The 27,388-nt window shown below is 39.1% G+C and overlaps 1 protein-coding gene across 3 annotated transcripts; it reads right to left on the bottom strand.

The window, feature by feature from the left end:
• Window positions 1-181: 181 nt before the first annotated feature.
• Window positions 182-26,972, bottom strand: LOC127800793 (transcription factor TGA1). 3 transcript variants are annotated; one of them, XM_052335605.1, is made up of 10 exons: window positions 26,809-26,972; window positions 26,351-26,415; window positions 23,646-23,811; window positions 23,477-23,551; window positions 20,782-20,841; window positions 20,579-20,656; window positions 20,403-20,466; window positions 17,780-18,051; window positions 2,189-2,413; window positions 182-927 (listed from the first exon to the last, which is right to left on the bottom strand). In XM_052335605.1, the coding sequence occupies exons 1-10, from the start codon at window positions 26,842-26,844 to the stop codon at window positions 775-777; spliced, it is 1,194 nt and encodes a 397-aa protein (XP_052191565.1). In that variant the 5' UTR covers window positions 26,845-26,972; the 3' UTR covers window positions 182-774. The 3 variants fall into 3 exon arrangements, with proteins under 3 accessions (XP_052191565.1, XP_052191568.1, XP_052191566.1); XM_052335608.1 differs by having other exon boundaries at window positions 23,711-23,811; window positions 26,809-26,880; XM_052335606.1 differs by lacking the exon at window positions 26,809-26,972 and having other exon boundaries at window positions 23,711-23,811; window positions 26,351-26,747.
• Window positions 26,973-27,388: the final 416 nt, after the last annotated feature.

Below are 27,388 nucleotides of genomic sequence, written 5' to 3'. Positions count from 1 at the left end.
TTCTATTAAAATTATGTAAATATCATGCAAAAAATAAAAATTATGTGTCCACATAACAAAGTTATGTGCAAAATGAAATGAACATATGAAAACTTACAATAATGCCATTATAGCAATAATAATAAACCATAATATGAGCATATGTAAAACTTGCAACTCCAGCAATAATTCCAGAATGCCATGTGCTAAATGAAGTTCCCAACTCCACAATGACAATTACATATGTTGGTAACATCCACCTAAAGTTATGAACCATCACTAGAGAACCCACAAATCAATAATATTCATATACATATTTATATTTTACCAAGACCTTGTTGATAAAGTTATTCATCCTCTTGCTTAAATCCATCTGTAAACCATATGATATAGAACCTTTAGGTGAAAAGCAATTACATAGACTAAAAACTCATCACCCACATTAATTGTTAAGGATCAAAGCATGCCCCTCTGCTTTCTAAAGACGGTTTTTGATAATTTACACCATCGATGATAAGTTCCAACCAAGAAATCTGCCTTCAACAAGACAGCATCATGTACAAACCCTGAAGATTAATGCAGTCATCACAGTCTTCCTCTTGATAAAACAGTCATTCATCATTCATATCATATCTACAACTTCTCATTTGTGGGAGGCTGCTCAAAAAATGACAGCAGCTGGGGTTTTGTCACATATTTGCATCGCAGGCTAGCAAGAGGTGGACTTGGCAGCTGAAGCAAGGTTTCTGCTGGTGATTGTATATCCCTAAAATTTGCATCCAGCTTGTGTTATGACTAGGCAGGTTCTCGTGGGCGGGTAGCCCAAATGGAACTCAAGGCTCGAAGGCGCTGACAGTACTCGCCCAAGGCAAGCAGGCCTTGTGCTGCTTCGCGGGTGGCTAGGATGCGAGACATCTGTTGCAGGGTCTCCTGGCGAATATGGTCAGCCTGTTTTGAGAAGGAAGAACATCAAGACACTTCAATGTGCCAGTAAATGTTCAGAAGGTGGAGGTTCCAATCTCATTGATGCTCTTAAATGATAAAGTAAATCTGTATGCTGATTTTATGAACATATATGTGTGTATATATGGCATAATCTATAACGTTGAAGACATAATACGTGTGCATAGGGGTATATATAATATTCCCAACGTTTAATTTTTCTATCTAGATATTCTCCAACTTGTAACCGATTATGGAACCTCACAACCATAATTGTGAAACCTACATAAAGGTGTAGTAATGCAAAACTCACTCTCTAATATCAAATGGCATATAAACTAGTTGCTTTGTTTGGAATTTGATGATGGACCCACATAACAAGGTTTAACTGTATGAACAAGAATATGTTTCAATGACCTGCTTCAAGTAATTAGCATTCCACATAAGACTCTGCCACTTCTCTAGTTGTCAAGGTTAAGCACAATCCTTTAAGTTCTAAAATTTCATGCCATTTTGAACATTCAAATATGGAATTCCAGACTCGCAAGAACAAGTATGCGATTAACAACGTTTCAGTAGCAATTGTCACCTGTAAGGCAGCTGATGTTGATGCTACCCTGGTAAAATTCTCCCAGTTTTGTGCTTCAAAATCCATCTCATAAGTCATATCTACCAGTTGCAGTTACAGCTGCCTTCTGATGGAGTACATTTCTACCTATTATTAGTGATGCTTTAGATTGTGCAGCGTTAAGTCACCACTTGTCCTAAAAGCTTAAGCTATCGGGAATGAGGCCAACAATGTATATGAAGTTATCTGACTCTCTCCCTTACATGCAACCAGGTTGAATGTGAATGGACTAAATTTAAAAGTGCACCATCAGAGAGGGGGGGGGGGGAGAGAGAGAGAACATGACGAACATCAACAATGGGAAGTAAACACAAATAACAAAACTTCAATCCAGAACTCTGATACGATGTTAAGTTACTACTAATCTTAAAAGCTTATACTATGAGGAACAGAAAGAACAATGCATATTAAACTTTCTAACACAATATTTCAGGATCAAACTGCATTGTCAATTAATAGTTCTACTGATATCAAGTGAGGACTCAGATATACTCTCTCACAACACAGAGACATGCATATATGGTACACTTGATGAGGAAAATAAAAAAGGACAAGGACAATGATTCAGACAAAGCATAAACTAATATGAGAGAGAAATATACTTATAACAGATTTAGTGAGGAAACATAATGCTAATACCTGATTCACAAAGCTCACCAGTGCTTCCAACTTCTCCATTGCCATATTCACCTGTGGGTGGTAACTTCCTTCACCAAGTTGACCAGCTGCCAGAGTCTCCGCAATTATGTGCTGGAGTTTATCCATTCCTTGTGAAAGAGCATCTTCTGCTTGCTGACAAGATTGTCTTAGGTTATACATATCCCCAAATTGTTGGCCTGCCAGGTCCAGCTGGCGCAGAATAACCTGTAGTGATAGATTTATCAGAGGGCACAGTTCTATACTCAAAAGAACAATTTGTGCCCCAGAATTCAAGAAAAGGAGAATCAAGAACTGATCATGCTTAGTCGGTGGTATTCTTAAGATATCAACAAATTCTGTAAGATAACAAACTTTTGAAAGGAAAATATTCACTTCTGGCATGCGAACCTAAATGGAGGAGAATAAATGGCATACTATAACTGGTTCATGTGGCAGCTAAAAAATCTGTGTTGATGTATTATGAACCTGACCTATTTTGGTATTGTGTAATTAGAAGTTGTATGTTGCAAATCTTGAGTATAAAAGGAAAAAGAAGCTAATTGTTAGCTCTGGAATAATCCTTTTTGGTGAGTTTCAATGATGTCATAAATCACATTAGAATCATGTGGGCTTGGTGACACTGTGGCCTAAGGTCTATGATTCATTGTGGTCATTTGTTCCATTTCCGTGATTGATAAAGGGCTTCCTTCCAGAACGCAAGTGCATAAAGGGGAAGGTTGTAACAAGCCAAACCATGTTGTCACATTTTAAGAATCTTGGGTGTCTATTTACGAGCAAAAACCCCAAACAGCAATTCATGGACTTTTGTTCTTGGAGGCCTTGTTAGGGAACAAATCAAGCGATAAAGAAAACTTGGAACAAAATCACACACAATAGATCAAATTTACACGGTTCATCAAAGAATGCCTACGTCCACGGCTGCACTAGGTGTTTTTTCACTATTTGAGAATGTTATGATTACAAGAATTATATCCACGTATTTATATACGAAGACTAGAACAAAAATAAAACTCTTAATTTGAGCCTGTTTAGGTCTTGGGGGCTCAGCCCCCAAGCCCCAGCAAGGGGTGTTGCCCCCTTGACCTTGCTGGTCGGGCAGTGGGACCCTCGTACTGGCTCTGTGTAGGTGTCATAAATCGAATCTGACTCCACATCTCCAACAGGTCTTTGCTCTCTTCCACTTCCCCTTGCACATGCACTAGACTGACCCCAAGAAGCTCCTCTCTTCCACTCCCTTGCAGGCTTCTCTATGATGGTCAGCATGGCAGTGGAGGAAACAGGGTTTCTTGGTATGAAGCTTAACTTGGAAACCCACATTTTGAAGCATAAAAATTGGTCTGTTTCAGACCAAATTCAAAATCCCTTTAACAGTGATAGAATCTTCAAAAGCACCACCAAGGAAAAAAAAGAGAGTTGGTTTTACATACACTAGCCAACAGAGCCTCAACTGATCCTCAATGCCCACCACTACAGAACCGAAAAGCTAAGCAAGGTGTCGTGGCCTATGAAGAAATCATGCCTAGAGACACAAGGTAAATCGTAGTGATATGTCATGTACCTATGGCTCAACCTAGGGTTTAAGAGATAATTGGAAGGAAATGGGGAAGATAGATCAGAAGCAATGGGAGGAAAATTAGGGAAGAACAGAAACAGTGAGAGATTAGGGAGAACCAAGAGAAAGAAAGGGAAATTGAGAGAGTTTGAAATCAGATTTCATTCAATAATAGTCTTGTCTGCCTTGAATTAGATTGGATCAGCCTTATATATTGATCCGATACCTAAGGTTTGGTGCCAATAGGGCTGCTAAATATTCAAATCAATACAGCTGAAGGCAGTTGTCTTTTAGATACGAACCGCTACAACTACAATGCAACTAAAAGAATTTCATCTATTATCTAATTACTACTATGTCCTTGGGTCATGACATGATAGAAGTCTAAAGATGTATTGTGGAGAGTTTAGAGAAGAAAGGAGTATGGATTTGGTTTGGAACGCCAACCTAACCCCTAGGGTCTTGGAGAATGGAGATAGGCTAAAATGATTGCTGCATCTAGCAGCCAGCTCCTGATTTTTCTCAACTCTTGCCTATTCTTAAACCGATCGAAAGACCTCCAAAATTCACACCATTTGGCATACACCTACTTCAGGTCTATCAACCATCAACTTTTGGATTTTTTTTTTTTTTAATTTTCCATTTAAATTCAGCCTCAAAGTGAACTTCCTAATCTCGCGGCTCTACCCTTAGGCTTTTTATCACACTTTTAGACTCTTCTTATTTCGGGCATTTCTAAGCTTCAAATTATATCCAACTTGATTTTCGGGCATTATTAAAGTGTTCTATGGTTCCTCTGGACATTTTGGTCACATATGATTTCTAAGGGTGTAAAATGACCATCTTTCCCTTAGGGTCACTTTTATCATTGTACCTTCAAAACTTATTCTTGATCTCCAAACCCTCATATTCCATTATTAAACATTATTCCAATTTATTTCTGAACTTCTATAATTTCTGGGATGTCACACTTTGGGCCTCCCTCTCTTTCAACCATGACCAAACCCTTGTGTTGGTATTTTTTTTAAAATTAACATTATATATTTTTTAATTATTGATTTAGCATCAAAATATAATTTTTTACCAAACAAGCATTGGATACTACTAGAACTTGGGCCAAGAAAAACTTGCTGGTCGAACCAGAGGCTCTTGATTAAGGAGAGACTTATTGGTTGAACTAGGGGGCCTATCCTTGGCCTAGACCCACTGGTTGAACTAGCAGGTCTGAGATTGACCGCTATACTATCCTTCACAACACTTAGCACAAAAAAATTGTTAATTGTTAGCTGAAACCCATTGGTTCAACCACCAGGTTGCTCCTTGGCCTAGACTCATTGCTTCGACCAGCAGGTCTGGCTTGACCCAGCTTCAGATAGCATCCAATGCTTGTTTGGTAAAAACTATATTTTGATACTAAATGAAAAATAAAAACAATAATAGTGTTAATTTAAAAAAAAAAAATCTGGTTTGACAGGCTGAATGCTTGCCGATGGCAATCAGAGAAGGTCAGGGGCATTGTTCTAGTCTGAACGTGCCAAAGAAAGCAATGGCCATCACTTGAGAAGGAAAGGTGGGCAGCCAAAGGGGATTTGTAGAAGGGCTTCAAAGAAAACTGAACTTGAGAGGATGTCTGTTACCTCTTATTTGTCACCAGCAAAGCTCCGGTAAGCTCTTCTTCTTCTTCTGGTTCTCCTTCTTCTTTTTGATTTTATTCTTCTGACTTGCTGCGGCTTCCTTCTCTCTTCACAGATCTCTCTCTCAAATCTCTTCTGACTTTGCTTCGATTAGCGATGCTTCAACCCATCCCTCAGCTGTTATTTATAGGCATTCAGTAGGCACTCATGAACCCCCAACCCTCCCTTTTCTCTCCCATGTCCCAGCTCAAATTCAGAGATTAGCCTTATTTGAAAGCTTGTCCCCAACTTCCTCCATACTCAGCTACTTCTAGTTACTCTCCCACACTAGGGAGTTCTTTGGGTGTCACAAAAAACACTAACACACACCAAAGATGTCTTAACATATCCAGCTTAGACCCAAACAAGATAACGGTATCATCCTTGGAAGACAAGAAAGCACCAAATAAGAACCACCTGTGCTTCCCCACCAATATAACAGTGCAGCATATAATTCCTGTGCAGTCTTGATCATCACGATAGAGCCTCCATCAACAAAATGAGTACTGCAATAAGATGGATGATCTCTCTGCCTCAGATCTCTAGAAGTCTGTTAGTGTCTCATCAGTCAAACATGTGGATCCTTGAATCTTGAGTGGTAGACCTAGAGTCTCATTACCAACAGTCTTCAAGGTGGAGATACACTACCATATCCATCTCCGACCTTTCTCCCAAAGAAAATTCTATCAAACGTACACATCATGAACCCCATATTGATATGGTCAGCTTTTCAATATATAACTTACAAGTTACAGCAGGAATGCAAAACAGAAAATGCCACTATGTATACAGGTCCTAGTAGTCAGCTTGGATAGCCCCCCTCCCTCCCCCTCTTAAAAAAATCACAGAAGAAAAAAAAATGGAAATGTAAAGAGAAAATTATAATAGGCATGAAAACTGAAGAAGCACGTACACTTCTAAGAAAGTATTAGTCATGTTGTGAACAAATTTCTTGTGTAATAACTAATGCACCTATCTGTAGAGACCAAAGCAAACAATCGTGAATAAGCTACTATAACAGGATGATGGTTTCAAAGAGTTCCCAAGGTACACATTACGTTTGAGATGAGAGAGTATAACAGGGAAAACATTAAAGAGATGTAGGTTCATGAAACAGAACTACCTGAAGGTATATGAAGAAGAATATTAATTATAAACATGGAGACTGTATCTGCGGAAAAAATGGAAAGGAAACATAGTAAAGTAAAAGTTGACATGTTGCTTAGAATGTAAGGGATTAGAAACACAAGTTATATATTGACCAGGACTTGCACTGAGGAACTCTCTGAAAAATATACAAAGAAGAATATCAACTACAAATAACCTGGGAGAAAGAAACGGAAATAAATCCAAAGACAAAAAGGAATCAAAGTAAATTAGCAAAAAGACCAGAAAGGAAACAAAGTAAGAGGTGCATAAAATGGATAAAAGCGGATTACATATTGATCAGTGCTACAGTAATTGAAGTAGTAAATTAAACTGTAATAAAAATGGAATAAGTAGACAGATTGGAAAGAGCATGTACAAGATCATTGGTCGTAGAACTGTCAATTATCAAGATGGGAATCCAGGCAAACCAATTATATAAATTAAGATTATTCATCACCACTACAATCAGACACAACTAAATTCAGGCTACTCTTATTCTAGATTATACTGACAAATTCAGTGACTCGAATAAATTTAGGTAGAAGCAGCATATGTCCACAATATGTTATGAGAAAGGTCTATCTAAAATTGCTTGAGACTGAACACTAAAATTCAATGAAGTTGAACCTGAAGAGGATATTAAAGAAGCAGAAAAAATAACAAATGTCTGGGCAGCCTACTTTTTAATGAAGTTCTGGTTATGATTTTCTATAGAGCTATGGACAATTTGATTGGAAAGAAATCATGTCGTGTTTGAAGGAGCTGATAGTTCTGGGTTGGATTTCTTCCACCTGACAATCATGAGGATGGTGGAATGGAATAAGGGATTTGACTCAACTTTTCCTTATGCTGGCTCACAGTTATTCATTTCTTCTGGCCCCTGAAGACAGGTTCTGTTAGATTATCCATTTTTCTTCTTCTGTTGATTCCCCAATCAATCATCTGGTAGGATTGTATTTTTTTTTCCATCTTTTGGGGATGTTCTGTTCCTGGGTGAATGTTCTGTCTCGGGAATCTGTTTGCTATGTTTTCTTGTAGCTTTTCTTCTTATAAATAAATCACTGCCTTTCTATCAAGAAAAGAAACTCAATATACAATTTATTAAGTGAATGAATCTTTTATTTGTCATTGTTCCCATTTATCTCATTTTCAATAAATGATCTATTTAACAATCAAAATCAGTTGGAAGTCACCATAGGCATACCGGTTTAGTTTAGATTTGAGTATTGCCATATTGTTAATAGAATGTATATATACACGTGTATATTTGGATGTATGCACATCAATTCTTAGTTAGTGAGGTAAGATGTTAGGACTCTCATTAGTCACACCTATCAAAGGTGTAAAAGGAGGGGAACAATAGGGGCAACCAAGGAAATTGATTCAGGGGCAAAAGAGTCAGAAGTTGGTTAGAGGGGAATATTCATTCACATGGCTAAAATAGAATGAGGAATAGGTATAAAAAGGGAGGGAGCAGGAGAGAGAGAGAGTGTGGAAAATCTGGAGATTGTCGGGGAGAGAAAAGACCCTCTCGAATTAGTCGATTAGCATATTTTTTCCTTGGGGTGTAATTGTTTTAGTTTTGGTATTGTAATTCGTTGTAATAGAGAAAATTCCTATTGTCATACTGTGGAATACAATCAAAATGGAGGGAGTTCTATCATTTTGGTATCAGAGCAACGATCCATGGGGGTGACCATCTTTGAGAGAGTGGGGGAATTGGAGGGAAGAACGGAGAGTTATCAACAGAAGATTGAAGGGAAGATGGAGGGTTTGCAAATAGGATTGGAATAGATGAAAAAGGAGTTCCAAAGGGTGCAGAACATAGAGAAAAACATGGCAACTAATAGAATTGTTAGTATAATTAGATATATTGCATATTGTTGTTAGTGTTTTTATTTATTTATTTATTTGTTATAACTATGTGTAATTAGGCTAAGTCCATAAGCTAAGCCCGTAGGTTATTAGGCCCATTGTGCCTATTATAAATAACACACTAAGAGACTAATCTCTTAGGTTTTTCTTTCATAATTGTTTTCTCACATGGTATTAGAGCCACCGGTGAGAAAAACCCTAGCCACCGCTGTGTATCTTTTTCCAACGGCCTAAAAACCCTAGTTTTCTTTCTTCACCGTCACTGTTCACGCTAAAAAAAAAAAAAAAAAAAAAAACCCTAGTTTTCCTTCACCGTCACTGTTCACGCCAGAACATCATTGTCCGGCCGTCGTTTGCTAGAACCAACCCCACCCTAGGGTTCGCCGCCTTCAAGCTGAGTTGCCGCTAGAAAATTGCAACTACCAGAGCTCCCATGATCCGGTGCGTGAAGGCGCGTCCACCGGCCATTTTCTCCCGGCTTCTCCAGATCAACTTGCCTCCCTTCCCTAGGCCTATTTCCGGTGTCAAATCCTTGCTATGTCTAACCTCAGTGACGCAATTTCTATTGATGCTAATCCCGCAACTGCACCTGTTGCCCCTGCTGCCTCTCAGTCCTTTACTGTCTCCAATTTCGGAACAACCAATATCACCACTGTCAAGTTGATAGGGTCTGTCAATTATCTCTCATGGGCAGCCTCTATCAAAATGTGGTTTAAAAGGCAAGGCCAAGTCGATCATCTTACCCACAAAGGCTGAAAGTGTGCCAGAAGCCAATCGGGCTAGATGGGAACAAGTTGATGCCCAATTATGCAGTCTCCTATGACAGTCCATTGATCCATCCATCATGCAGCTCTTTCGGCCATTTGAAACTTGTGTTGACGTGTGGAAGGAAGCTGAAGAATGTTATACAAATGACATCCAGTATTTATACACTGTGGTCTCTAATATCAAGAATTTGAAGCAAGAGTCGTCCATGGAATCTTATTTGGGACAGGTTTGGGCTCTCATGCAAGAATTTGATGCTCTTCTTCCCATTACTATGACCAAGACCGAACAGGTTGCTCAAAAAGAGAAATTTTTTATGGTTATTGCTCTTTCCGGTCTAAACCCAGAATTTGACGCCATCAGGCATCAAATCCTAACCAACTCCACTAATCCTACCATGAAAGACTCTTTTAAAAGGTTGTTGAACATGACCGGTGCACATGGTATGTCCTCTTCTTCTCATGTTGTTCCTCCAGCCAAATCTTCAGCTCTTGTGTCTCAGGCTTCTCACTCAAGAGGAAATAGAGGCCGTAATAATAATCGGACACGTCCACAGTGTACCTTTTGTAAGAAATTGGGGCATCTTGAGGACATGTGTTGGAAGAAACATGGTCGGCCCGCTGCTCCGCCTACATCATCTCCCAGTGCAGCTCATGCATTCCAGAGTGATCCTAGTTCTGCCCAATCTACACCGGGTTCACAGTTGATACTTGTGTTTGCAGCTGAGTATGATGTTTTTTTGAAGTTTCAGGCCACCCAACAGTCTCATCCTGGTAATCATGTTGCTTGCGTTGCTAAAAGCCCATCTCTTAGTCCTTGGATTATAGATTCTAGCACCACTGATCATATGTGTAGTAATGAACTTCTTTTCTCTTCACTTACTTATTCTGATACCTTGCCTACAGTTACCCTGGCTTATGGCACCAAAACTGCAGTTAAAGGGATAGGCCAAACCACACCCACTTCGTCTTTATCTTTAAATTCAATTTTCTTCTCAATTTACTACTTTTATGACTACTCGTGGCATTCTGCATCAATCCTCTTGTCCTTATACACCTCAACAAAATGATGTTGCCGAGCATAAAAATCGCCATCTCATTAAAACTGCACAAACACTACTTTTACATGCCAATCTTCCCACCAAATTCTAGGGAGATGTTCTTACTGCATGTTATCTGATCAATCGCATGCCATCTTCAGTGTTAAAGGACAACATTTCTCACTCTCTTTTGTTCCCCTCCCAGTCCCTTTATTCTGTTCCCTTTCGTGTATTTGGATGTATCTGTTTTGTGCATTCCTTTTCACTGGGACAGGATAAACTTGCTACCAAATCCCTCAAGTATATTTTCCTCGGTTACTCCCGGTTGCAGAAAGGCTATAAGTGTTACTCTCCTAAGTTGAACCGCTATCTTATGTCTGTTGATGTCACATTCTTTGAATAACAGTCCTTCTTCTCGGCTGTTCAGCTTGATTCACAGCGTCTTGACCAAGTATTGCCTATTCCTTCTCTTCCGTTGCCCTTATCATATTCGTCTATCTCTTCCTCGATGGACCCTTCACTTCCATCTTTCGGCCCACACTCCCCAACTCCTCCACTCCTTACTTATCACCGTCGTCCTCATCCTACTCCTGGCACTGGTATTCCTTTTGACTGCGACTCTCCTGACTCACTCTCTCTGTCAGTGGTCACTCCTGCCATGGATCCTCAGCCCAACAGCTTTCATATTGCACTCTGCAAAGGTACACGGTCTACTTGCAATCCACATCCTCTTTATAATTTTTTGTGTTATGACCGTTTGTCACCTGCTTATAGTGCTTTTGTTTCAAGCCTTTCTTCTGTTTCTATTCCTAAAACCACAGGTGAAGCCATGTCCCATCCTAGTTGGCGTCAGGCTATGTTAGATGAGATGGGTGCTTTGCATTCTACTGGCACTTAGGATTTGGTGCCTTTGCCACCAGGAAAGACTCTTGTTGGTTGTCGATGGGTGTTCACCCCTAAAGTGGGCCTCGACGGACAGGTGGAACGTCTTAAAGCCCATTTGGTTGTCAAAGGCTTTACACAGATCTATGGACTGGATTACAGTGATACCTTCTCTCCAATTGCTAAAATGGCCTTTGTTCGCCTATTTCTCTCTATGGCTGACACGCGTCATTGGCCGCTCTATCAATTGGACATTAAGAATGCCTTTCTTCGCAATGATTTGCAAGAGGAGGTTTATATGAAGCAACCACCTGGTTTTGTTGCTCAGGGGGAGTCCAATTTAGTCTGCAAACTCAAGAAGTCTCTCTATGGCCTGAAACAATCTCCACGAGTATGGTTCAGCAGGTTCAGCACTGTGGTTCAAGCCTTTGGTCTCACTCAAAGTGAAGCCGATCATTCAGTTTTCTATCGATATTCTTCTTCTTTATGTATCTACCTCATTGTTTATGTAGATGACATTGTTATCATAGGGAACGATCAGGTTGGTATACATAATCTAAAGGAACATCTCCATCAACACTTTTAGACTAAAGACCTAGGCAAACTCCGGTATTTTTTAGGTATTGAAGTTGCTCAATCAAGAGATGGGATCTCAATCTCTCAAAGGAAGTATGCACTTGACATCTGAGAAGAAACTGGTATGGTGAATTGCAAACCGATTGACACCCCAATAGACCCAAATGTCAAACTCTTGCCAGGATAGGGGGAGTCTTACTCAGATCCTGGAAGGTATAGAAGATTGGTAGGCAAACTGAACTATCTCACAGTCACTCGTCCTAACATTGTTTTTGTTGTGAGTGTGGTGAGTCAGTTTCTCAATTCTCCATGTGATTCTCACTGGGATGCTGTTATCCGGATTTTGAGATATATCAAACAAGCACCGGGTAAAGGGCTACTCTATGAGGGTAAGGGACACATAGATATTTGTTGTTATGCAAATGCAGATTGGCCCGGCTCTCCTTCTGATTGTCAGTTGACCTCTGGATATTGTGCTCTTGTGGGAGGAAATCTGATTTCTTGAAAAAAGTAAAAAACAGAATGTAGTAACTAGATCCAGTACAGAGGCAAAGTATCAGGCTATGGCTAATGCAACTTGTGAGCTCATCTGGCTTAAGCAACTCCTGGAGGAACTCAAATTTTCTAAAGTGTCTCCTATGAAGCTTGTTTGTGATAATCAGGCTGTCTTGCACATTGCTTCCAATCCAGTATTCCATGAGCAGACTAAGCATATTGAAATCGAATGTCACTTTATTAGAGAAAAGCTGGTTGAATGTGTTATTGTTACAGAGTTTGTTAACTCCAGTGATTAACTTGTCGATATCTTCACCAAGTCTCTAAACAGTCCTCGAATAGAATATACCTATAAGAAGCTTGGTGCATATAATATCTATGCTCCAGCTTGAGGGGGAGTATTAGAATTATTAGTATAATTAGATATATTGCATATTGTTGTTAGTGTTTTTATTTATTTATTTATTTGTTATAACTATGTGTAATTAGGCTAAGTCCATAGGCTAAGCCCGTAGGTTATTAGGCTCATTGTGCCTATTATAAATAACACACTAAGAGACTAATCTCTTAGGTTTTTCTCTCATAATTGTTTTCTCACAGCAACGATGATGGAACAATTTATCCTGTCGATGGAGAGATGGGAGGACCAAGAGAAAGGAAGGGGAAATCGTCTGGCGAGAACCTATCGACATGTTCATCCCTCACTAGGGAGGCCACGCCTAAACTAGGGAATCGGAACAGGGAAGACAACAGTGGGTACAAGAGCTATGGGGGGGTCGGAAGGAAGGAGTCGATGCCTGGAGATGCCCGTGTTTGAAGGAGACGACTTAGACGGTTAGGTGTTTCGGGCCGAGCGGTACTTCTCTGTGAATTAGTTGTCAGATGTGGAGAAGTTAAGACTCCGTTGCTCTCTGCTTTGAAGGAGCTTCTCTTGCTTGGTTCCAGTGGGAGTAGTGAAGGCAACATGTAAGGAGTTGGGAGGAGCTTAAAGCGATGATGAGGAATAGGTTTCGGCCCACGTAAGAAGGCACGGTGGAGGAGCGATTCCTTGTGCTCTGGCAGTAAGGGTACGTTAAGGACTATCACCTCTACTTCGAGATGCTGGCTTCACCGCTCGAGGACATGCCAGAGGCGTTGCTGGAGGGACACTTTATAAATGGGTTGAGACCCAACACACGGGCGGAGATGAGGGTGTTGAGACTGATTGGGCTGGAGCAGATGATGGACCTTGCCCAACGAATTGAGGAGAGGAATTTGGTGGTTCGAGGGAGCCATTTCGGTCCCAGCCCAAACAAAGCACAGGCCCCTACAACCCCGGTCGCCAACCTCCAGCGAGTAGTGGTCTCACCTCCCCCGGTGGTGTCACCCAGATCAGCAACCACCAGACCCGGGCCCTCTCACCGGCCTCCGAATGTCGGTAAGTGGAGCAACCCCTTGTTTAAACAACTAAGTGAGAGTGAACTACAAGCCAAACGAGCTAAGGGGTTGCGTTTTCGTTGTGATGAGAAATATACGATTGGGCACAAATGCAAGAACAAAGAGTTGCAGGTGATGGTAATTTACGAGGAAGAAAGGCAAGAGGAAGAGGAAGATATAGAAGGAGCTGAAACAAGGGAGAATACAGGGGAGGAAGGTGACACGATCAAAACGGGGGAAGTAGTGGAGCTGTCCATAAACTCAGTAGTGGGATTAACCCCTCCACAGACCATGAAGATCAAGGGGGAAATAGAGGGCCAGGAGGTGGCGGTCTTAATTGACAAGGGGCTTTCCATAACTTTATAGCATCTGAATTGGTGCAAAAATTGCGACTGGTCCGGACACAAACAAAAGGTTATGGCATGATCATGTGGTCGAGCATGGCTATTCAGGGGGCCGGAGTGTGTAAGGGGGTAACCTTAACTCTGCAAAATGTGGAAGTAGTGGAGGATTTCCTACCATTGGAGCTGGGAAGGTCAGACGTAATCCTCGGAATGAAGTGGTTGGCCACACTCAAGGAGACACAAGTGGATTGGGGCTAATTAGTTATGAAGTTTAGAACGAGGGGAGCTACCATAACATTGCACGGGGATCCCAACCTCAGTAAAACCTTGGTAACGTTGAAGTCGATGATGAAGGCGTTTAGAGAGAATGGAGAAGGGGTGCAATTGGAGTTGGGGAGTTTAACTGCCAAGGAAAAGAAAGCGAGAGGGGCAGTCCCAGGCAACTTGCAGGAGCTGCTAGCAAAGTTTGAGCATGTGTTTGAGGAGTTGTGTGGGCTTCCCCCACACAGGAGGCAGGACCACATGATTACGTTGCAACCGGGAGTGCCTCCGGTGAATGTACGTCCCTATCGATGCCCCCACCTTCAAAAAAATAAGATTGAGAGGCTAGTTCGAGAGATGTTGGCAGCAGGGCTTATCAGGCCGAGTGTGAGTCCTTTTTCTAGCCCAATGTTGCTAGTTAAGAAGAATGATGGAAGTTGGAGATTTTGCGTTGACTTCAGAGTTTTAAACAAGGTAGCAATTCCCGAATAGATTTCCAATTCCAGTTATTAAAGAATTATTGGATGAATTGAATGGGGTTGTTGTTTTCTCCAAGTTAGACTTGAAATCGAGGTATCATTAGATACGAATAGCACCTAATGACATTCCTAAGACTGCTTTTCACACACATGAGGGACATTATGAATTTTTGGTTATGTCGTTTAGGTTAACAAATGCCCCCGCCACGTTCCAATCTTTGATGAATGAGGTCTTTAAGGAGCATTTGAGGCACTTCGTTTTGGTGTTTTTTAATGACATTTTGGTTTACAGTAAGGACATGGTCGAACACAGGGAACATTTAAGGTGTGTGTTGGGGCTCCTAGCAATTCACCGACTGTATACTAATGCGAAGAAGTGTCAGTTTGGGCAGCGAGAGATTGAATATTTGGGGCATGTCATTTCTCAAGAAGGGGTGGTTGCGAATAGCTCTAAAGTTAAGGCAATTATGGAGTGGCCCAACCCTAAATCCTTGCGTGAACTTCAAGGGTTCTTGGGCCTTATGGGGTATTATCGGAGATTTGTAAAGGATTACGGACAGTTGGCATGGCCATTAACAGACTGCCTCCAGAAGGGTAATTTCTTTTGGGATGAATTAGCAAAGCAAGCTTTTCAATCCCTTAAAAAGGCAATGATCGATTTGCCCGTGTTGGCTTTGCTGGATTTTTCGAGGGAATTCATTGTTGAGACCGATGTTCTGGGCATGGATTAGGGGCAATCTTGATGCAGGAACAACAGCCAATTGCCTTTTTTAGCCACTCCCTAAATCCCACTGGTTGAAATAGGTCGGTGTATGAGAGAGAATTGATGGCGATAGTATTTACAGTGAGGAAGTGGCGGCATTATCTACTCAGGCATAAGTTTGTTATTAGGACTGATCAACAAAGCCTTAAATTTGTTATGGAGCAATGGGTGGTCAGTCCAGAGTGTCAAAAATGGATCATGAAGTTGATGGGATACGATTTTGAGATTCAATATCGTCTTGGATTAGAGAACCGAGCAGCTAATGCTCTCTCACACCTCCATTCCCCCACCACGTTAATGGCCCTCTCCATTCCCCGAATATTGTAGCTAGACCAACTAAAAAAGAGGTGGAAGGAGATGAGACACTCCAGCAAATTGTTAGAGAAGTACAGACGAATCCTTCTAGCAAACCCAACTTTGTGTTGGTGGATGGTCATTTGCTATTCAAAAGCAGGTTGTATCTTCCTAAAAGGTCTACTTTAATTCCATTAATGTTGAAGGAAGAGTATGATGGACCGGTTGGGGGTCATTTCGAGTTTCTCAAGACTTATAAGAAGATAGCCGCCAATGTGTATTGGGTGGGGATGAAGTAGGACATTTAGCAATATGTCCAGCAATGCTATGTGTGCTAGCAGAATAAATATGAGGCTCTATCACCCGGTGGGTTGCTGCAGCCACTTCCAATTCCTAGTTGGGTTTGGGAAGACGTGTCCATGGATTTTGTCGAAAGGTTACCCAAGTCAGCAGGGATGGATACTATCTTGGTGGTAGTGGATCGACTAAGTAAATATGAACATTTTATTGCCTTAAAACACCTTTTTACAGTGGCTAGTGCTGTGGGGATTTTTGTGAAGGAGATTGTATGGTTACATGGGGTTCCAAATTCTATTGTTTCCGATAGAGATAGAATTTTTGTTAGCCAATTTTGGGAAGAATTATTCAGGCTGCAAGGCACTCAATTGAATAGAAGCACATCCTACCATCCTTAGTCCGATGGCCAAACGAAGGTCTTAAATCGCACCTTGGAGACGTACCTTCGTTGCTTCTCCTCCAAGCCTGAGCCATGGTACAGCTGGCTTCCATGGGCAGAATATTGGTATAACACTTCCTTCCATGTTTCTTCTAGATTGACTCTATTCCAGATAGTCTATGGGTGTGAACCTCCCCCACTATTGAGGTTTGAGAAGGGCACCACTACTGTTTTGATAATTGAACAACAGTTGTTGGAGCGGGATTCTGTTTTGGAAGAGTTGTCGTCCCAACTGTTGCGAGTGCAAGAAAGGATGAAGGAAAGGACAGATAAAAGGAGGAGGGATGTGAAATTCAAGGTGGGTAATCTGATTTATGTTAAAATTCACCCTTACAGGCAGAAGACATTGGCTACTCAGGTAAACAAGAAGCTGTCACCTAAGTTCTACGGGCCTTTTGCAGTGGAGAAAAGGATCGGAAAGGTGGCTTACAAGCTGTCTCTACCACGTTCTTGTGCAATCCACCCCGTATTCCATGTCTCCCAGCTTCGCAAAGTGGAAGGAGCGGTGCGGGAAACGACCGAATTTCCCGACCAGTTAACAGCTAAGTGGGAAATGGAAAGAATCTATGGAGCCTTGAGGTTCTTATACAATGGAAGGGGTTGCCACCCCTAGAAGCCACCTCCTGGGAACCCTATCATCAGATTTTGCATCAGTTTCCTGAATTTCACCTTGAGGACAAGATGAAACTTGTGGGCGGGAGTATTGTTAGGACTCCCATTAGTCACACCTATCAAAGTCGTAAAAGGAGGGGAACAATAGGGGCAACCAAAGAAATTGATTTAGATGCAAAAGAGTCAGAAGTTGGTTAGAGGGAAATATTCATTCACGTGGCTGAAACGGAATGAGGAATAGGTATAAAAGGGGAGGGAGGAGGAGAGAGACTGTGTGGAAAATTTGGAGATTGTCAAGGAGAGAAGAGGCCCCCTCAAATTGGCCGATTAGCATATTTTTTTCCTTGGGGTGTAATTGTTTCAGTTTTGCTACTGTAATTTGCTGTAATAGAGAAAAGTCCTACTGTCATACTGTAGAATACAATCAAAATTGAGGGAGTTCTATCATAAGAGAAACTCAGTTTTCAGTTGTTATGTTCTATTTAAGCAACTTTCAGGCATAGATAATAGACCAAGTCTCTAGCATCAATAAAATGGCATAAATCTTTTTCAAAAAAAAAAGAAGGAAAAGATAAAGAAATTCCACCAAGTTCAACTTCTTTGTTTCTGTATACAGTAGAAAATTGTTGATTTTTCTATTTAACTAAACCATGCATCACCTTTAGAACCTCTGAAGGACGAAAGCCTCCAATCCAGAAGAAAAAGCGTTCAGTAGATGTCTTCCACATGCCAGACATAATGTAAAAGACGTCAGCCTTTGCAGCATTTGCTTTGATGCGGAAGAGATCAGAATAGTGTTTCATGCAACCATCAACCAGGAAGCGAAGCTCTATCTCAGCAATATCAGAACTCAAAGCATTCTTTAATTCACAAGTTTGTCTATTTTGTTCTTCCACCCAGTGTCCATACTCCATATCAAAAGCACCAATGCCTGCAAAGATATTTTAAAGGAGACAATTGCAGGATACAACCACTTGAAAGACTGGTAGACCAAAGTAACACACACGGATGGAAAAGAAATTCAGTGCCACATAGAACACACAAAATATCTATGTTAATCCAAAAGGCAAAGGATAAGTTTCAGTCGACATTATGCATGCCCATCAGCTTTATGGATGTACGTTCTTGGTCAGGTGAAGACAGTCAAGATATCTATTTTGATGCTCAAAGCAAGGGGCCTCAGCACAGCAGTGCACATTTCTGATCATTTCATCTATCAATGGTTCATATCTAAAACCAAGTGAAATCATTTGCCAAGAATCAAATAAGCAAAACATAACCATTATAAGAACATATTTTACGTCTTTGCCATGTACATTTAGGTCACTAATGTTTTTGTTGTGGAGGCAAACAGATTTGCAAGGTTTCAAAAGGATTAAAACTGAAAAAAAAAAAAAAAGAAGCTATAAATAGATATGACTAATGTTAAGGGGCAAAGCTATGAGTGTGATTATTTAATGGAAACATTAAAAAAATAGGAATTTTATGACTGCTTTTTCACATAATAATAGTTAAGACTTAAAGTATTCTCAGAATTAGAACATACAATCACTCTTCAAAGTTAAATTGATTGGAAAGTTTAATAATAGAAAAATCTTTTAAACACCACCAGACAGGACTAGTTTGGACTAGTCCCAACTCCCATGCATAAATTTGATTTCAGACTAACTCTGAAATCTCCAGCAAATTTAAGGCTCCTTCAAATAGCTAACATTCTTGTTTGCTGAGAATTATTTGGTTCGCCAAAAGAATGTCCTAAGTTCATCCTTCTCAAAAATGGGTTAAATTCTTGTAATTTAATGATTCAGATGAGTTATTATGGGTGCAATCAACTAAGTAATTGGCTGAGTTGTGCTTGAATAAGATCTAAAATTAGTTCCGAGCACATAGGCATGTTAGCATTCAACATTGAAAAGAGGATGAGAAGGGTGTTCCAGAGCCTAGCATTAAGATAGTGAGTTGCCCAAGATAGATGGCACTACTAAAAAGGTGTTGGATAGGCAATTCTAACACCTCTGCAAACTACATCACAGGAAAGGGCATTCTAGCACCTGTTGGAAATTTCAAATAATTTTGGAAAGATCTTATTTCAAGATTTGGTCCAACTACATAAGGGCAATTAGATTTTCAAGATCCTTGAGAGCTAGAACTTCTTTTGTTTTCACATAATAAAGGCTATGAAATCCTAAGACTGTCTCATCAAAAGTCCTTAGAACAAAGATTATTCAAGTCATTGGCCAAACTGTTTGGCGGACTTCAGGGGTATGTGAAGAACACCAAGGAGTTGATGTGGAAGAACATTGTGTAAAATAAGAGGATTCAAATAGATTCATGTCACAGGAGAAATATGAGGATTCAGTCTTTTGATGTCTATGTTCTTAAGTGAACTCTGTAATCTTTCTTATATAATGCAAGTTCAGTTAATTTCTGGGTTGATTTTCAATGAGTGAAAGACGAAAGACAAGATTCTTCAAAATTAAGGATCTTAACACTCTTACTCCTACCATGCAATAACACCTCTAGATGGGGAAAGGAATCTTGGAATGCCAGTAACTATATGATATTTCATAGATAAGAAAGACTAAAACTACTCTTCTTGTATACCATGTACTGGATTGAATTCTAGGTAATTGATCTCTTGCTTAATTCAGTTTCATTTATGGCTCCTCTTCAACTTGATTAAACCAAGGCCATGTGTATTAGTCAAAAAAGGATACTTTCATGGGTCCAATGGCGCTTTAATTGGTGCGCAGGTGATGGCCAAGCTTCCTAGTAAATTGTTTGTGTCTAATCCGTGATGTAGTTGTCATTAAAAGTTATCAAGTTAGCTCATTAAAGGGACAAAGTGTGGGCATCTAAGCACAAATATGTTGCAGTAGAAAATTATCCAGCTCATACAATAAAGAGAGTATCTGAAAGATATATACCTTTCATTACAAAATGAATATCAACTTTATAGAATGTCTCAGCAAAACACATATGATACCACAAGTTGCAATTATGAAACATCTAACTGATATAATTTGATATCTTTAAAATACCATATCACTAGAATACAAGAAATAGCAAATCCATTGACTGCTTCTACTTATCAGGAAGAGAGGGGGATGGGAAACCTAATGCTTTCACTGTCATCTACTAAACAAATGATAGATCATACATAAGACGTGCAACATTTTAGGTCCCTGCAACATTTGAATGTAAAGCTTCAAACTAAAGATGGAAGAGCCAATGTAAAGCTTCAAGCCAAAGATGGAGGAGGAGCCACATCAACCTACAAACCTGAGTTCACACTTCCAGAGCATCCCAGATGATTAGCATTTAATCCACCACCAATATGCAGACCCTGCAATGAATCATTTCTATGTTTCTTTACAAGGTTCTTCAAATAATAGAATACAAAGAAAGAATCTTCTTAATCAGTCGATAAATGCATTTTAAACAAATATTTTTCTTACCTGATGTCTAGCTCGTTCAAGCTCTTCTTCCAATTGAAATAATTTCAAGCGACTCGTTTCCAACTGCTGAACATAAGCCTATAATACAGTATTCAGCTGGGGTTCATGTCCTAAGGTCTCAATGATGTAAAACCAACGAGAATTGCAACAATGCTGACATGACCATGCACAGGAATCTGGTTTAAAGTACACTTCCTACCTACCTTTTTCCGCAGACGGCTTTTGCGAGCAGCCTCCCGATTTTGTGCAAGACGTCTGAGTACCTGTAAATTAATAAGTAAATTTAGGTCTGCCTATTTACTTCTAGCAAAAATTCCAGAAAGAAAGAAACTTAAATATGGAAGTTGGAAATAGGGTACTAGAAGTTTGTGAAAAGAAAAAGGGAAAACTTCACAATTAGTGAACAAATATCAGTACATCCTCACACTTCCATAACAATAGGTGTTACGAAAAGATCAGAACAGAATAAATTTGGTAACCCACAAAGGATCCAAATAAAAGACATGCAGAAATCAGCATGTGGATAATGGGTTTACAGAAGAGAAACTTTCAAGCCCAAAACCCCAGCACACCCAATCCTCTAATCACTTTGATAATTCTTTATAATGCACAGATAATGGGACAGTATTTATAGAGGAGGGATTGGTCAAAAATCATGAGTTATTTGTGTTTTGAATTGGATATAAAAATCAGATCTTCCTCTACTTTCGATTGGGTATGTTGGAAATCCGAGATGATGAGATAACAAGCTATCTTATGATAAAGATAGCTTATGGAAGAGACACGGCCACACGGAGCTAGCTGAAGATAAGGATAAGGAAGATTGAAGTCCCAAGAGATTAAGGAAGAGCTCCTAGATAATAGGAGAAATTATAGGAGCTGATATTATAAGAGATAATATGCAACAAATAATAAAGATAATGTACTCTAGTTAGCCTATCTTTAAGTAGTTGTATATCTGTAACATATTTAAGTTTAGTTAGGATTCTATCTCTTGTACAATAGGGTTAGCAACATAGAGTAAACCTGAATAAATAGGCAGTCTCGCATGAATACAATTGAAGGAGTTTGGCTGTTTCTTCCAACTCGGTTCTCCTAGAAGCTGCAGTCCAGGTTTGCTTAGGGTTTGTTCAGGGTTAAATGAATATAAACTCAAGGCAACCAGATTTGTTTATTCTTAATGATGGTTGTCAAATCCAAACAGGACATCACATTTGTCAAGTTATCAGTTCATTGGTTTAGCTAGTGCTTCAACAAGATTGTAAATTGAGGGTGTTTTCTTCAAAATGATAATATCATTGCTAAATATAACAATTTTGTAATCTTTATTTCACAAAAGGCACTGGACGGTACCATACAAGGTAAGGGATCTGGGGTTCAAGCCTCAATAAACTCTAATTTTTAATATTTTGAAGAAGTCAAACAAAAAGTTTGATCGCAAGAAACTAGTTTTGTAAACCAATGCCCTGATGGTTCAATTGAACCAGTTTGACCACTTGGTCCAGTCTAGTTCTTGCAACAATTGTCTTAACAAGTATAGATGCAAAAAGCCTCTCAAAGATAAAACTAAGATTACGATTACAAAATGAAACAAGATTATGTCCATGAAGCTAAGCACAGTTTTATTGAGTTAACATTAATGAAATTACATAAATAACAAAGAGAAATATAAAGATGTCTCAATTAATATGGCTCTTCAAGACTCAGATAATTTATAAGGAGAAGGTTAAGAGTAATGTGGTCATTTAATATTCTAAAGCAACAAACTTTCAATGTTTTGTGTTTCTGATAAGCAATGAAATAGAAAATCAACAAACAACCATCATGCTTTAAGATTTTACTTTCAATTTTTTGTCTTTCATTTGGATATTTGACTTTTTAGAACAATAAGTCAAGTCAAGAATAATAATCAAATTAGGGGATCAATGTTTTTGACTACCCAATTTACAATGTGGAGGATTGAAAGGATGACTTAGCAGCAAACAACCACATATGTAGGTGCCAACTCTAAGTTCTTTCTCTTCTTTTTACCTTTTTTTTTGTCACAATTAAAAAGGTTGAAATACAGACCATGCAACTGTGACTGGCTCTGTGCTAGCATTTCTAGGCACAGCTGTGGTTGAGCTGAGTTCCACTATAAAGCCACTTGAGTTCATTATCTATTAAGAATTCAAAAAACATTCTCAACAAAATCTTTGCCATCAAGTAGGGGACAAGTGTCATTTTCTTTGATTTTTATTTCAACTTTCCATTTCAAGAAGCAGAAGGCACTGTCCTGGTTTTCTTTTTTATTAGAAGTTCGAGGACCTAGCTGAGAAAGAAGACGGGAAAGTGCGGGTCAGCTCGGCAACATATGTACATGCATGAATAAAGAAATGATAGTGGTCACAAGTCCTTTTGTTGCTATGAGATTTATTCTCTTCCATGTATAGAATGTGTATATAGTCAACTGACGATTAGATGATAATTAGGGTAATTAGCTAGTCTGTAATTATCCCCATATCAGTAATTATCTCCATGATTAGCTCCATCATTGATTGCAATTATCCTATAAATAATAGAATTGGGAGGCTAATCTCTCAAGTTTTCTCTCCCAATCACTCTCACAGTTGCAAAGAGCAGAAAATTGAGTCATCAGGGGAAAAAAAGATAGACCTGATGTAGAGATATTGAAGAATTAATATGGAGAATAAGTAGGAGAAAAAGACAGAGAGCATTAGACTAAAATTCCTAAGCTATCATGGTTAGAAGGCACTTACCAATCTACAGACAGTAATCCTAGACTGGAAAATCATTAGCTTTAAAATGGACATTGAAAAATAGAACAAAAGACGAAATACTAAAATAGATATTAGTAAATGGGAAGCAGGATAAGCAATTTAGGTGAAATGCTTTTACCTTATTAGTAAGTTTAGTTGCTCCTTGGTCCAACTTGTTTGAAGGTCCAAGTGGTTCATGTGACGAGCTTTCTGACTAGAAGCATCAACCCATAATGAAAGTTCAGCATACAGGCACAAGTATAAGGCACAAATTGAAAACCCCGGGTACACAGAAGTCCAATATGCACCTGGTTGTCTAATTTCATGTCCACCTCCACAACCATAGATCCAGGTGCATTTGGGCAGACATTACCTTTGAAGTCTTCCCATGTGCAAATCTGGTGGATTGGGTCATACATACTCATCCTTTCCGATGTGACAAACTGAGTGGTTGGAGAATTCATGCTCTTGGAACTGGAAAAGGATGCAACTCAATAAGGACTCATTTAATACTATAATCAGATGTATGAAAATTATAAGTGATCCAAATGGAAAATCAAAAACACATATATTCTTAACTTGATAGGCTAATATAAAGATTAAGAAGGTGAGAAACTGAGATGCAAGATAGAGAAATAAACTTCAAATCAGCAAGCTAGGGGTAAAACAGAGGACTCAGAACATTTTACACTCCTCACAGTTCTGCAGAATCAAACTTCCAATATATTTTGATATGGATCTCAGATTACTTCAATCAGAGGAAAGCAAACATTCCTCGTCATGGGGGTCAACAACAAAATAAACTTTGTGCTGGAAACAAATCATAATGAAGTCAAACATTTTATATGGAAACAAGCAGAAGAAGGTGCAACATGTACAAATTACATGCCAACAAAACCAATCCAGTGCCAAAAGATTAAAACGTCATGATAACATGGAGCAGATCTTGCAGTGATCTGATTATAACTTTTGATGAAGACAAGATTTACTAGGAATTAAAACTTAAAGTAATTCATAACAACAGGATAACCAATTACTAACCCCACTTAATGAAACTGAAAAGGACCAATTTCTAAGTCTGTTAACACATCTTAGGTCCTTTTAAGTATGACCTTGAAGCAGCGATAAAGATTCTCTGTTGTGACCTGACTCATGGATTCAAGCCACAGAAAACAGTCCATGCACCCATGGGGTAAGGCTGCATTGTGCACTGGATCCCCCACCCAGCACATGTGCCCCAAGGGGAAGGCCTTTTGTCTTAGGTCCTTCCAAACCAAATAAAAGATTTCTTCTGACTGGATTTACCAAAGAAGAACACAAAATAAATAAAGAAAACAGTGTTAAGAAACAGGGAAGTGGGTACAAACTATTTACCTTGCAAATGAAAAAAAAAAAAACAGCACATCAAGGCTTAATCCCACTAGGTGTAGCTACATGGACTCTAGCTCACTAATCATCTCTATCCATAATCATATTTTTGGTAAGACCATTATTTCCCGTGCAATGCTTAAGAATTTACCACCAAGTTCTCTTCGGTCTTCCTCTACTAAACACATAAATTAAGGACAAACAACTCGTGTCCATAATGCACATGTGTTTCTCCCCCCCGAAGGCTGTGACAGTGTAGAGGCATCCATCCATGAAAGCTACATTTGTCCAAACAGCACATTTCAAAAAGGAAACTAGTAGTATATTACCCATTGCTCAATTTTGTATTACTTCTGACAACTCCCAAAGGTTATTCTTGTACTCACTTCCCTTCCTACTCCTTGCAGTGGAAATGTAAATAATAAACCAAAAACTGGTTCGAGTTTCCAGGTTAATGTGGCTATGACAGTGGCGCACTAACAAAACAAATGCAAATGAAAATGCATGCCTATAATCTTGAGCTTACATGGTTCGTCCATGTCAGACACGCTTATGGACATAAACAAACAGTATATGATAAACATGATAAAGATGATGGTGGCAGTGGCATCTGGAATAACTTCAATCGCTAAAATCATAAATTATCACAGCAAAGGTCTCTGAATACCACTACATGCAATTCAATCAAGCATCATTGTCCACAGCCTGATGATGAACAAAAAATTGAAAAACAAGAAACTGTGTCTTCCTAATTTTTCTACAAATTCAATATATACCCAATGTCTGGCTAGTTCTTTTACTTTTCAAGGCCAACCTTAAAATTTCCCTCTAGTCTCTGTCATGCATAAGAATGACTAGATGTTTAAGCAGAAATATGTATAGAAATATCGCTATGCTACTGGGACTGATTGAAGGACTGCAGAGGAAGGAACAAGTGAAAAATCCTGAGCAAAAGTAGAAGAAATGAAACTGAATAAACATTCCAAGTAATATGCTCAAATAGATTGTAGACTTTAATGAGAGGTTTGCTTTCACATGAAAATCAGAAACAACAAACCAATAAGTTAAAAACAAGATCAACGAAGTGTCTAAAATGCGAATTACTGTTGGTCATACCTCAGCCCATAGAGAGCTTCGCCTTAAATCCAGGATGCACGGATGGAAGGGTCTTAACTTCTTTAGTCTATTACCTCGAGGGAGTGTTCTTGACAAACCTCCTCTCTCAACATACCATGTTTTCATGACTTTCTGTTTCATCTGTTTTGTTTTTGTTGCTTTCTCTTCATTAAATTCATGGCTCTTTACCTCAAGTAGCATCAGCTAATTAAGCATGTAACAAGCAATAAATAATCTCCAACAAGTTCAATTCATCACATAGAAGCTGAAACTAAAAAGAGGAAAAGAAAAGGAAAAACAGAAGAAGGTGGCTATCTTATAATTCATACACCTGTTTCATTCTTCAAAACAAAATTTCCATAAATATAAATCGAAACAAACACATAACAAGATAATAAATTAAACCCAGTAAGAAAGAATCTGCTAAGGTCAAGTCTGATTCTCAAATTTCCTGTCTTCTGCCCCTTTATTTTCATCTGAAAATTACTTGACAACCAAAGAGGAAAAATCAAAGAAACAGAAATCGAACCTTCCAAGTCGCTCTGAGAAACTTCTGGCCTCAATTTCCAGCACTCCAAACACGAAACGGAAACCCTGCACTTCACAATAACCTAGCACGTATTCTTTGATACCAGAGAATCATTGAAAGCTAACACAACATATTTGAAAAAACGGAAATTATTTATGTGATGAAGTAAATTTACAGGAACCCATAATCCATGTAGATACACGGTTCAACGAAGATACACCAACAGGTTGTATATACAAATATATATTTCTATATCATATACATACATATATACACACACAAATAGTTGTATTTTTTATGCACAAACATATTCACACTTGCTATAGAGTATTATATATTGTTTGATGTTATGCTGGTTTTGTTGTATGCGAGGGGTTATCGTGAGCTACAGTCGAAGAGATTCACAGTGTCGTCACGTTTTCCACTACGATAAACAACGAGATTTTGAATATGCGCACCAGGTCATTTCCATACTCGTAAACTTGCGAGTCCATGGGCCCGTACACTTCGGCACCGCCGTGTTACGGCGATTTCATTTGACACCGCTCCCCGGCGGTGGAGAATGCGGTGGTTTCCGGACACTCGCGGTGGCCGACGGTGCAGAAGCGGAGGCGAATCGGAGCTATGGCGGCGATTGAAGTCCACGCGTGATGGTGGCGCGTGACGGGGGTATTTTATCCGTGGTGTTGGGTTCCCGGGAAATGGAGTGGCGGAAGCGAATTTCGGGACCGACAGGGACCGGCGTTAGTAGTCATTCTTTGTAGCGCATAAATTAAAATTGATTATAATTATGATTATAAATTAAAAAAAGGGTTGATAATGAAAATAATTCAAATTTTTTACAAACTTATAATTTTATTTAATTTTTAAAATTTACTAATTATGTATAAATTGGCTAAATTAAGTATAATAAATATATTTATATTAATTTAACATGTCAAGTGTCATGTAATAATAATATGTATAAAACATATATGTACACATAAGTTAAAAAAAAATATAACTAAATGAGTTTTATAAATATTATTATCATATGAT

This window comes from Diospyros lotus, chromosome 4, assembly GCF_014633365.1.
Source record: "Diospyros lotus cultivar Yz01 chromosome 4, ASM1463336v1, whole genome shotgun sequence".
In the NCBI taxonomy this organism is placed as follows: Eukaryota; Viridiplantae; Streptophyta; class Magnoliopsida; order Ericales; family Ebenaceae; genus Diospyros; species Diospyros lotus.
The sequence above is the reverse complement of the archived record's forward strand: the minus strand, read 5'-3'. Positions and strand labels throughout refer to the sequence as shown.